The following is a 13,206-nucleotide window of genomic DNA, read 5'->3' on the forward strand; positions in this document are numbered from 1 at the left end:
GAGCTTTTTTGAATCTTAGAAGGGTATGGCTAGCTAGCTGATGAGAGCCAAAAAGCTCGGAATAGCTATACTAGTCTCCCTTTAACTCTTTGTCGGTAAATTTAAATTTAACAAAGATTTTCTTGGATTACCTCCCTATGCTCTCCAAGGAATCCAGTGTCTAGCAGGCTCCGCAGGAATTGTGCAAGAGGCACTTCCAAGGGGAGTCAAAGAGGTGCTGCATAAGTGAGACAGATGTGGAGTCACAAGGACAAGGGATAAAAATTGAGTATGTTTGCACCATTCTAAAACATTTTATTAAAAGACAGAAGCTTTCATTGTCTGCTGCACAGAGAAGCTGGACTGATGATGGAGGGGAAGAAAGGGGAAGTTGAAACTGGAGAGCAGGAAGTGAGTCTTGCCTCTCTAGGGTACTATACTTTCTCACTTTAACCCATAGATGGAGGCTCTTTCATGAATAGGAAGGCTGCAAATTTTTTTTTTTCCTGGAATGGAGCACCGGAAGAGGGAAAGGATGATTCTGGGTTGCGTCTCCTCTGAAAGAGCAAAGACAAAGCAGAACAAATCCAAATCTTCCTAGAGGTTGGTCTGGAAATCTGCCTTTGGGATCTGCATTGTGTCAAGGCAAAGCATCTCCCCTCCCTTGGAAAAACTCCCCCCCCCGGAAGAACTCCCCCCCCATCTCATTCCTTGTGAGAAAAAGAACTTTCAGTTGCAATGCTGGGAGAGGTGAGGTCCTCCCCCTTCCATATTTGGGGGTCTTGAAGGGAGCTGCAAACGTTTTTCACTGGGTGAATCTTCCTGGCTTTAGGGAATTGAAATTTTATGGCTCCGAGTAGCCGGAAGAAGTTTCCATTCCTGGAAGAGAGCCCCCCCCCAATTAGAGCTCTCTTTGACTTGAGGCTGGGGGTCCATCTGCCCAGGCCTTGCAGGGGGCTAAGAAGAAGGCAGACCAAGAAGGCTTTTTTTGGGGTGGCGGGTGGAGAAAAGAAAGAAGAGGTTCCATCCTCTCTTCATCTGGTATTCAGAGTGCTGCTTACAAGCGCTACGTGCTTAGAGCTCAAAGCATTGTTAGAGACCCCACACACACCCACTTCACGGTCTGTTTCTGTTGCTCCCCTCTGGGAGGAGGTTTCGAAGTATTTCTAGCAGGACTACCCGATTCTGTAATAGCTTTGTTCCCTATGCCATCCATCTGGTAAACTCGCAAGATTTGTTTTTCTCGCCATGCACATGTATACATAACCCAAACTAGACTATTGTTTCTCTGTGTCATAAAATATATGTGGGTATATGCATAATTCTGTATTTATTTATTTATTCATGTCATATATATGTAGTGTATAGTGAACGTGGTGACCCTTTGAGAGCTGCATGCAACGAAATTTCATTTTAAGGTATGCCGATTACTGTACATTCAAAGTGACAATAAAGTTGTTATTCTCTCGCAAAAGGAGGCCATTAGGGACTTCTCAACTTTTCCCACAGATGCTGTTTCTCCAATACCAGTAGTTCTGGAGATCCAGGAGAAGATGGAGGCAGAAGACCCAACCAGAAAAGTACTTCATCTTGCTCAGGTGGAGAGCCAGGAGGAATCGGGCCAGAGGACCAGGCAGAAGATCTTAGTAGAAAATATCCTTCCTTGGGATGCCCATCACCAAAATCTCGGGGAGTTCTACCAGATGTTTAAGGGACCCCGAGAAGTTTGCAGCCATCTCCACCGCCTTTGCTTTCAATGGCTAAAGCCAGAAATAAACACCAAAGCTCAGATGCTAGACATGCTGGTTCTGAAGCAGTTCCTGGCTGTTCTTCCCCCAGAGATGGCCAATTGGTTATGGGAGTGTGGAGCAGAGACCACTTCCCAGGCAGTGGCCCTGGCAGAAGGCTTCCTCCTGAGCCAGGCAGAGGACAAAGAGAAGCAGGTGAGAGAAACAGTAACAGTGTAACAGAGTTTGGACCATAGAGATCTTCTAGTCCAACCTCCTGTTCAAACAGGAGACCCTATACCATTCTGGACAAATGGTTGTCCAGTTTCTTCTTAAAAACCTCTAGTTATGGAGCACCCACAACTTCTGGAGGCAAGCTGTTCCACTGATTAATTGTCCTGTCAGGAAATTTCTCCTTAATTCTACGTTAGATTTCTCTTTGACTTCTCCAAATGCATCCCTAGGTGGGAAGCATCCACATTGTTCTCCCTTAATTCTTTCTTTCTTCCTCTCTGTTCTTCATATGCAGAGAAGTTCTAATAAGGTAGATGTACAAGGTCTCAGGGCAACTGTGGATTTATCAGATCCCTCCCAGAAGATGCTTTGCAAGGGGAACTCTAAAGATCAAACTCAGGACATCTCACCAGGTAATATTGAAGCTATCCGAGTCATACCATCTTCAGTTTTACAGGATCTGTTTTAGTTGTGACTGCAATATACTGGCATCTCTTGCCAACCTAAAAATCATTACCCCTATTTTTCAAAAGTCTCCTTCCACCCACTTTGTCTCTGTCATAGGGATTGATACGACTTCGGTGGTCTTTGTTAAAAGGTCTTCTTTTCCAGATGGAGCAGAAAGAACAACTGTGCCTTCAGCCCAGGTAGGATAAGCAACAATAAGTGTAACACTTCTGCTTGGGAGGCCTCCTGCATATTAATTTGCTCAGGACAAATGGGATGAGTTTTCTCTCCAAAAATAATCACCCCTAGTCCTTCTAGTGTTTCTTTCTTTTTCTTTCTTTCTTTCTTTCTTTCTTTCTTTCTTTCTTTCTTTCTTTCTTTCTTTCTTTCTTTCTTTCTTTCTTTTTTTCTTTCTTTCTTTCTTTCTTTCTTTCTTTCTTTCTTTCTTTCTTTCTTTTGGCTAAGGCAGAATAAGAACTCGGGGTCTCCTGGTCTCTACCCTGTTGCCTCAGAAATATAAGTCCCCACATGAGAGATTTGAAGTAGGCAGACCCTTCCTCCCTTTGGTGCTGAACAGCTGGAAGTTCTTCTCTCTGTGACGGTTGAGGAGCAAAAATTACCTCAGGATTTAAAAGCCTCCGAATCAAAGGCTCTCCCTGAGGAAGGCTACCCTCCTCACAACAACCCAGCTGCCAATAAAGCAGCAGTGGCCAATCAGACAGCAGCACTAGGTAGGCAGGCAGGGGAGGGCTGAAAGGTTCTGTAACCTCATCCTTGAAGATACCTATGCGTGAATGAACAGAGCCAAAGAAAGAGTGAAGTTTAAATTTAAATTAAATTAAATTCAGGAAAGGAGGCAGTAGCTGAGGAAACCGAGGAGAGAGAGGCGGTATTTTGGCTTCCCTCAGAACCAGCCTGAGGGGAAAGTTTCCCTCAGAGAAAAAACCTGGGAAGAAACCTGTACAAAAGATGGAGAAAGTTTAGAGACTTGGACTGAACAGAAATAAAAAACAGAAACCCCCCCTCCCCCCAAAAAACACACAAAATGGAGATGGAACCCTGGCAAAAGGAGTTTATTTTATTGATTAAATGTATACGTTGCCCATCTCATGTTCAAGCGACTCAGTTTCGCTATATGAATAGTGACCATTGAGATAGAGAGATTAAGCCAACAGAAATATAAAAGTCGACCATAAACAGATATATATACAGATATGGTGAATTTGGACTTTATAGAATATGGGGTTGAAAAAGAGCTTGTAGAAAAAGTTAAAATAGAAAACGGTTATATTATGAAATTTATATTATAAAGTTAGAACAATTAATCAGTGGAACAACTTGTCTCCAGAAATTATGAATGCTTCAATACTGGAAGTTTTTAAGAAGAGATTGGACAACCATTTGTCTGAAATGGTATAGGTTCTTCTGCTTGAGTGGGGGCTGGACTAGAAGACCTCCAAAGTCCCCTCCAGATTCTATTCTATTCTATTCTATTCTATTCTATTCTATTCTATTCTATTCTATTCTATATTCTAGTCTAGTCTAGCCTAGTCTTGTCTAGTCCAGTCCAGTCTACATTCCAGATTAATTTCTGAACTAGTTTATCATTTACAATTCACTTTTTTATTTGAAAACTTTCCTTGTATAAAATAATAGTTTCCCTCTAGCCACTGAAGAGAAATACAAAGCCCAGTCCAGGTTTCCAGGGCTTTTTGTCTATTGCTGATTTTTTGTAATTAAAAAAAAACCCTCTGAAAAAGCCTTTTGATTTGATCCCCCAGAAAGGAAGGATCCCCCAAGAAGCTGTTTCCCCCATTGTCACTTCCTCGGAGCCAGAGCCAGAAATCCTTAGTTCATCTGTGATGGTTGAGGAACAAAAATTATTTCAGGACTTAGAAGACTTGGGAATGGGAAAAAAACGCATTTCCATGATTTCAGATATGAAGGCAGTGAAAAACAGTGGATAATAGCTTCTTTTGGTAACCTTGATTTGGCTAAAAATTCATTTCCTTTTCTTTAATCAATGATGGTGACTTTTGGCATCAACAACACTCTGAGGGCTTGACAAGGTTTACACTACCCAGGAAAGGCTTCAGGCTTTGAAAGTGAAATTGTGAATTTTTTTCAGGAGCTTATCTAGTAATGATGAACATTTTCTTTTTTCAGGCTCCTATATCCTTCCAGGAGGTGGCGGTGTATTTCTCAGAGGATGAATGGGCTGTGCTGGATTCCACCCAAAGGGCTCTCCATGGAGAAGTCATGTGGGAGAATTCTAAAAACCTGACTTCTCTGAGTAAGTTCTCCGCTCAAGTTTTTAACAATTCTGGAAAGTCCCAGGATGGTGCTAAAATTGTCCCTCCTTTTTTCCCTGAGGTGAATGAGCACCATTTGACTGACTGACAGTATTGCCAAGACGCAAATTATAAAAAGTTCCCTTGCCCTCTTCCCAGACATGGTGTCAATAAAATATACAGAGAGATAGATAGATAATCTTGGAGAAGCCAATTCATTCGCATTAGAACTAACTCATTAGGTAACGAGAGTTGATCCTCGGTGCATGCTTAGGTATCATGTTAAAGGTCTAATATAGTATATTTCTCTCACTCAGCCTCACTTTCCTCCTTTCTCCCTAGCTGGAAATAAGTCAGAAAATGACAATTACCCAGACCCACAGATGGTGACATCAGAAAATATTAAACATGAAATGACAAAAGAGATATTTCAAAGTCACTGGCAAACAAAAATACACAAAGAAAACCTCTTTAAGTATGTTGACGTCCCTGAGGTGTTAGCACAAGATGATCACACAGAAAATAGAACTGGGAACTGTCTACTGCATAAGACTAAGGATAAGTTAGATTTATATAATCAGTTTGAAACTGAGACTAGACACAACCGAAATGAACAGACAAAAGATGAAACATTTTTCAGTCAAATTTTCCCTCCTACCTTATGTCACGAAATCTACACTGGAGAGAAAACCTATGAAGATATTCAGTGTGGAAAAGAGTTCAGTGATCCCAGTTATCTGATTTCCCATAAATTGATCCATACAGGGGAAAGACCACATAAGTGTACCGAGTATGGAAAGAGTTTGAAACAGATTGATCAACTGACAGCCCATAAGGAGCTTCATACAGAAGATAAACCATATCAGTGCACAGAGTGTGGAAAGAGCTTTAAAGAAAGTAGTTCCCCTTTTTCCCACAAAACATTCCACTCGGGAGAGAAACCATATAAATGTACAGAGTGTGGAAAGAGCTTTAAGAACAGTGGTAACCTCACTTCACATCGAAGGATCCATTCAGGGGAAAAACCATATAAATGTATGGAATGTGACAAAAGCTTCAGCCAGAGAGGTTCTCTTACTTCCCATAAAAGACTCCACACAGGAGAGGAACCATATAAATGCTTGGAGTGTGGAAAGAGTTTCAAATGGACAGGTCAGCTTACTTCACATAAAAGGGTCCATACAGATGAGAGACTGTACAAATGCATGGCATGTGGAGAGTGCTTCAAATGGAGAGGTGAACTTACTTTGCATAAAAGACTTCACACCGGAGAGAAACCCTATAAATGCATGGAGTGTGGAAAGAGCTTCAACCATACTGGTAGCCTTATTTCCCATAAAAGGATCCATACCGGAGAGAAACCATATAAATGTACAGAGTGCGGAAAGAGTTTCAGATGGAGAGCTCAGTTTACTTCACATAAAAGAATTCATACAGGAGAGAAACCATATAAATGCATGGAGTGTGGAAAGAGCTTCAGCCAGAGGAGTTCTCTTACTTCCCATAAAAGACTCCACGTAGAACGATCCTATAAATGTACAAAATGTGACAAAGTTTTCAGTCAGCGCATTAGTCTTACTTCCCATAAAAGGCTTCATACTGTGGAGCGACCGTACAAATGTTCAGAGTGTGGAAAGAGTTTCAGATGGATAGCTCAGCTTACTTCACATAAAATAATTCATACAGGAGAGAAACCATATAAATGCATGGAGTGTGGAAAGAGCTTCAGCCACAACAGTTCCCTTGCTTTACATAAAACAGTCCACACTGGAGAGCAACCCTATCAATGCCCTGAATGTGGGAAGTGTTTCAGACAGAGTAGTTCTCTTACTTCCCATAAAAGGATCCATACTGGAGAGAAACCATATAAATGTACGGAATGTGACAAAAGCTTCAGCCAGAGCTGTTCTCTTACTTACCATAAACGGATCCACACTGGAGAGGAACCATACAAATGCACGGAGTGTGGAAAGAGTTTCAAACAGAGCAGCAGCCTTGTTTTCCATAAAAGGCTCCACACGGGGGAAAAACCATATAAATGTTCGGAGTGTGGAAAGAGCTTCAGGAAGAGTAGTAACCTCATTTCCCATAAAAAGCTCCATACAGGAGAGAAACCATATAAATGCATGGTGTGCGGAAAGAACTTCAGGCACAGCTGTTCCCTTGCTTTACATAAAACAGTCCACACTGGAGAGCAACCATATCAATGCACTGAATGCGGGAAGTGTTTCAGGCAGAGCAGTTCTCTTACTTCCCATAAAAGGATCCATACTGGAGAGAAACCATATAAATGTGCGGAATGTGGCAAAAGCTTCAGCCAGAGCAGTTCTCTTACTTACCATAAACGGATCCACACTGGAGAGGAACCATACAAATGCACGGAGTGTGGAAAGAGTTTCAAACAGAGCAGCAGCCTTGTTTTCCATAAAAGGCTCCACACTGGGGAAAAACCATATAAATGTTCGGAGTGTGGAAAGAGCTTCAGCAAAAGCAGTAATCTTACTTCCCATAAAAGGATCCACACAGGAGAACGACCCTATAAGTGTACAGAGTGTGGCAAAGAGTTCAGTCACTGCAGTAGTCTTACTTCCCATAAAAGACTTCATACTGTGGAGCGAGCATATAAATGTTTGGAGTGTGGAAAGAGCTTCAGCAAGAGTGGTAACCTAATTTCCCATAAAAAGCTCCATACAGGAGAGAAATAATATAAATGTGTGAAGCAGTGAAAGGGTTTCAAAGAGTCATGACTTACTTTGCATAAAATGATTTCACAAGAAGGATAATTGTCTGTGCTATGGAGAAATGTTTATTAGTTGGACTATTGATAAAGCAACATGGATAAGGGAATTTTCTGCATAGGGAAGAAGCAACAAAGAGAAGAAGCTAAAATACATTTTGGAAACAGAACTGATGGGAGAAAAAACTTGTAAGTCCTAGGAGAGCAAAGAATTTCAAAAAACAATCTCTACAGATATCCACTCTTTTCAGTCTCCAAGTTTTACCTGGTGTTATATTGACACTTTATTGGCTTTCTCTTTGAATCATATGCAATTTATAAATACATATGTTTATGAAAACTATAAAATCATAAATGGTTTCACAGGTTATAATTTCCATACAATTTCAAGTTGATCTTATTTATTAAATCTTTTTAGCTGTCTCCTTAAATCCAGCAAGGTATGTTGGACTCTTAAACCATGGCAAAAATCCAGATTAAATAATTCAAGGTCACTGTCCCTCTTTCAAGCTACTTGGGGGATCATAGGCATGCGTTGAGTGGAACATCCGAAAGGAAAGGATTTAAAATTTCTGAATATTACCATTTCAATCTTCTGCCTGTGGCCTATTTCAGGGTCCCCAACCCCGGGTCCATGGACCGGTCTCGGTCCATGGCATGTCAGCAACCGGTCCACACAAACAAGCAAAGCCCCATCTGCAGGATGAAGGCAGCACACAAAATCACGTCCCCTCTGGTCCGTGGAAAAACATCTCTCTGGGTAACCGGTCCTTGGTGCCCCAAAGCCTGGTGACCTGTTGCTTATTTGTTCTGTAAGTCAAGGCAGTAAACACAATTTGTATTAATTTTGATCTGCATACCAACAGACCATTTGTTTAAAAAAGATGGTTTTCTATACCTTTTCTGCATATACTCTACTGAATCCTGCTGTGAACTTTGCAGCTTCATCTAACGGCTGGTGGTCAATACTTTCAAAGACATATTAGACAATAAAAGAGAGAGCATTCTGTGGTTAAACTCCCCTCCCCCCTTTCTAGGAATGGAAAAGCATACCTGTCAACTCTACAAATGAGCCTGGCTGCAGCCATTTTTCCTCATTTTTAGATTGCCACATAGAACAGAGGGCTTGCCCAGGTGCTTCCCTAGTCAAAATCTTCTGTCCCATGGGAACCAAGGTCATCTAGTGCTCTTGAGACCAGGGACTGGGCGTTATATAAGAAAGCCCGCCAAATGCATTTATTGGGGAACATAGTAGATTGCATAGTTTTGAGGGTGGGAGCTGATACTTTGCAACTGGGTAATTTTTAGTGGAAAATTCAGACTTTGTTTCACTTTCGACCATGCCGAAATTGTGTCACTTTACTTTGTAAAGTGAAGGTCGAGTGGCACAGCGGGTACAGCAGCGCCTGCATTTTCTGCGTTGCATAAGAAAAGCACATCTTCCTTCCCCTGTCCTGACCACTTTCTACAGGGGGATGATCGAGAGCATCCTGTCATACAGCATCACAGTCTGGTTTGGAAGCATCACTGCTTAGACAGGAAGAAGGTGCAGAGAGTGATGAGGACGGCTGAAAAGTTCATTGGCAGCTCCCTCCCTCCCATCCAGGACATAGCACAGAAGCGCTGCTTGAGCAGGTCCATAAGATTATCTGGGACACTACACATCCTCTTCACAATTTGTTTTCCTTGTTACCTTCTGGGAGGAGGCTTCGTGGTATCCGTAGCAGAACATCCAGATTCAGCCATAGTTTCATTCCATTCAGCATTAACATTGTGAACTCTCAAGCTTCCTCCTTCCATTATATATTCAAAATGGACAGTGTTTAATATTTGTTATGTATATGGAGGGGTGTGGGTCTATACATATGTTGTACATAGTATGTTTAGGTGTGTGTCATCTATGTGTTTCACTTTGAGAGCGGGCAACCAAATTTCATTGTGTGCCGTTCTGCCCACAGTAAAAAAAAAGACAACAGTTATTTTATCTTAAAGATGTAGAAATGAGGGGAACACAAGGAAGAGAAAGAGTGAGGAGAGGAAAGCAGTTGGGGCTCTGCTGGGCAGAGAGCATTTGATCCCTGAGATCACATCTCAGGAATGTAAGATCTCAGCACGCAAAGCATTTGGGATCCTCCCTGGATCTGGTGGCCTCCAGGCTTGGCTAAGAGCTAGATGAATTTCCGGTGAAGGGATTGAAAGATGGATGGTTGTTGCCACTGCTCTGAATGGGGTCTGTGCTGAGCAGGAGATTATTATTATTATTATTATTACTTTAATTTATACCCCGCCCTTCTCCCGAAGGACTCAGGGCGGCTTACAGGCAATAAAAACGGAACTATACAATAAATATCTAAAAACAGTTAAAATATATATTAAATAAGCCTGTTATTTTTAGAAAAGTTATAAAATCCCTATTAAAATCCCTATACAATCCCCCCCCTAGGCCAATCCCGCTTGATGGAAAAGCCATGTCTTGAGGGCACGGCGGAAGGTCCCCTCTAGGCCTTATTAGGCCTAGAGACCCCCTTCAAGTAAGGTGTCCCACCCCCGAGGGTGTCTGAAGGCCCTCCCCCTGGGGGTCGCCAGCCGACACTGTTTGGCCGACGGCACCCTGAGGAGGCCCGCTCTGTGGGAGCGTACCGGTCTATGGGAGGTAATCTGCGGCAGAAGGCGGTCTCGGAGATACCCAGGAGATATTGGGAGCCTGGAGTGACAGGCAGGCCGAGAATTGCTGGAGGGCAGACTAGATGGTCTTAACTCCCAACCCGTGTCGCCTGCCTCAAAAGAGAGGTCCTGGAAGGAAGCCGGCGGGTCTCAGCAAGAGAATATCTGGGCCGCAATTCTCCTTTCCACAACCAACCATCTTGAACCTCCATTTTCCAAGGATTGCAAAAAAAGGGAGATATTCAAAAAAAGACAGAAATTTATGAGCTACTGAAAAGAATATCCTTTTCCCGATAGCAGATTAACTCATGAGCCCGGGGGGGGGGGATGGGGAAGAAAATTAGAATATATAGTAAAACCTTTAGTGTAAATTAGTTCTTTTGGGAGAGTCTGCAGGAAAAACACAGGGTGTTTTCACCCCACCCCCAGACAGGCCCGCACTACAGGGGGGTGGTTGATGAGTAGGGACTGGAGGGAGGGAGGCTCCACCCCTTTCAGGGAGGAAAAAGCTGGGTGGTGTTCTGTCCCAGCCTACGTCTGTCCTTGTTACATCACAAGAACAAACTCCTTTTAAACAGTAGGCTGGGAAAACCAACCTCTTTTTATTTTCAAAACAGTCCTGATAAGTTTTTCTCCAAAACAAAAACACAGAATACTTTCCTAACAGATAATTGGTTACAAAAGCAAACAGAGCAGAAGTTTAAACAAGAAATTCACTGATAAAACAAAACAGACCATGATCCTTGGAAGTTCTTTACAAACGGTTGCCTTCAGCAACCAGCACTGCCCACACCTTCCCTTTTTATAAAGCAGTCCCAAGGCGTGGCTTCTCGATGCCTTCTCCTCCTCCCCTGGAGTTGTATTGACTGCTGCTGCTGATCTGCTCTAGCTAATTGCCTGCATCTACGAGCATCAATCATGTCCATTAGGTGTGAATCCTCCAAGTCTGACTCATTCTCCCCACACAGCTGAGCTTCATCCGGAACACGACTGGAGGGCCCAGGCTCTTCATCAAACCGTGAGTCTTGTAATTCATCAGAGCCTCCCTCTGACCCTGATGGCCCTCCAAATGCCTCCTCCACCTCCTCCTCAGATTCCCCGGACTCAGCTGTTGGGAACACAGCCTGGCACGGAATCATGACAGGTGGGACCAGGGATTCCTCCCCATCTCGTCTCCTGGAATTTGAAGGGGGTCCGCTGCGGATGGCCCTTGACAAGAGGGAATTATTTGTAATTGACATAATTAGAGGGTTTATCAAGAGAAGAGGCCTCCCTCCCTCTCTCTTTTCCTACAGATGTTTCATATTAACAAAGAAGATGGAGTTACAATGGAGGTGGCAGGAAAGGAGGGAGCCTGGTGACCTTTTGTGTGAAACGTCAACAGGAGGGGTGATTAATAAGAGCAGCCCGCAAACTTGGGGTGCTCCTTCCCCTCAGTGACTGGAATGGCCCTCCTCCTTCCCTTCCTCCCTTCCCTTTTGCAATTCCAGGACACCAGAAGAGACAATTAGAAAAGCTTATTAATTAATGGAGGTGGGGAATAGAAGATGCTCACCTGCAGGCGCTTGGATGGGAGTTGCTGAAAAGAGAAGAAGATGCAATCAGAGCCATGAAGGGACTGGATAACTGAGGGGGGGGGGGCGGTCAGACTTCCTTCCAAATCCCAGAATAGATTGCATGATATTTCCATATAGCCCCTGAGGGGAAAAAGATTCCCAAATAAATAAATTTCTCAGGGGGACCATCGGCATTGGGATTTGGAGGTTAAGTGGACTGTCTTTGCCATTGACTTGTTTAAGCTTGATGAGATGCCTCCTCTGGTCCCCTTCCCTCTTATCCAGCCCCATAGTCTCACCTTCCCAGTTCTTCAGGTAGAAGGAGAGCCCCACAGCAAGGAAGATCAGCCCTATCACGGCCCCCGTCCAGAGTTTTCTCCTGGCAGAGTTGGAGGAACGGGGCTCTGGGGAAGGAGAAGGAGCCTCACTTGAGTAGAAGGATCAGGGCCGGCTTCCCCCAGGAGGGTCCATTCCGGCTCCCCCCACAGGGAGAGTCTTGCTCCCTTCTTAGGGCAGGATGGACTCTCCAGACCAGGAGGGGATGGAGGGGAGAAGCTTACCTGACTGGATGGTGACAGGAGCCTCCAGGTTGGTGTGCCCCACCTGCTAGGCGTAGAGGTCCCCCCGCTGAGGCTGGGTCTCCAGTATCACCTGTAGCTGGTAGGTCCAGTCTCCGTTCTGGAGCTCCTCCCCGAAGGCCATGCCCTCCTCCTCCGGCCGTTCTTCAGCCACCGGACTTCGATCTCCACGGGGTAGAAGCCCCTTGCGGTGCAGAGGATAGTTTTGTGGCACGGGTCGGCACCCGCGGCTCTGGAGCCGCATGTGGCTCTTTGAGCCTTCTCCTGCGGTTCCCAGCCTCCTCCGCCATTTGCAGAGAGAGAGACAGACAGAGAGAGGCGCCTCTATGCTAACAATACAACTCTCACTAACCAAAGAAGGCCTGGAAATCTGATCAAGAAATCAAAGAAGACCCAGGCACAGTCCCATTTGTTCTTCCTTCCTCAAAAACCTGCTTGTTTCCTTGCTCAAGTTTTGCAAGACACATCTCACCCTAAATCCCCCCTTCTTCAGGGTTTCCCCAAGAAATGGGGATGGGGAAATGAAGGGCTCCCCCTGGCCAGCCCCCTCCTGGCAACTCAGCAAGTATGCAAGGGAACAGCAGAGGAACATGGGCTTGGGAGTCCTCCCTCCCAGGACTCAAAAGCACTGCACAACCACCTGGCCTCTCTCTTTTCCCCCTGCCCTCCCCTTTGGCTCCCTTTCCCACCAGAACCCCCCCCCCAATCTACACAGCCCCATCTGCATCTCCATCCCTGCAGCCCCTTTGCTTTCTGGGGGTCTCAAAGGTAGGGGTCAAAGAGAGGAAAGGCAGGCTCCTAGAGAGGCAAGATGCTCAGTGACACCACACTCTTCGGCCCCTCTTTGGAAAAATTCCAATCTACTCCCCCCCCCCAGCAAAATTGAAAAGCTGGAAGGCTGCCCATCCTGCCATATTCGGTGGATTTTGAGCCCAATGCCAGAAGATGCTGCAAATTTAGTTCAGTGTTGAACAAACAAGAAATGGTGTAGGC

General features: G+C 44.4%; 2 protein-coding genes across 2 annotated transcripts in view; both read left to right on the top strand.

Annotated features, from left to right (window-relative positions):
* Positions 1-1,532: 1,532 nt before the first annotated feature.
* On the top strand, positions 1,533-2,539 carry LOC114922762 (zinc finger and SCAN domain-containing protein 12-like; the record flags this gene model as incomplete). Its single annotated transcript, XM_029284664.1, has 3 exons — positions 1,533-1,922; positions 2,236-2,353; positions 2,505-2,539. Coding segments are annotated over exons 1-3 (543 nt in total), but the record flags the coding sequence as incomplete, so codon positions are not given.
* Positions 2,540-5,709: 3,170 nt separating this feature from the next.
* Positions 5,710-13,206, top strand: part of LOC114922759 — a 360,999-nt gene continuing 353,502 nt past the window's right edge. The window contains exon 1 of the mRNA XM_029284635.1: positions 5,710-7,361. Coding sequence (XP_029140468.1) covers positions 5,716-7,361 — 1,646 coding nt within the window. The 5' untranslated portion in view covers positions 5,710-5,715. The remainder of the gene's footprint in view (positions 7,362-13,206) is intronic.

The sequence above is a fragment of the Protobothrops mucrosquamatus genome, unplaced genomic scaffold (assembly GCF_001527695.2).
Source record: "Protobothrops mucrosquamatus isolate PMUCROS unplaced genomic scaffold, P.Mucros_1.0 scaffold_142, whole genome shotgun sequence".
In the NCBI taxonomy this organism is placed as follows: domain Eukaryota; kingdom Metazoa; phylum Chordata; class Lepidosauria; order Squamata; family Viperidae; genus Protobothrops; species Protobothrops mucrosquamatus.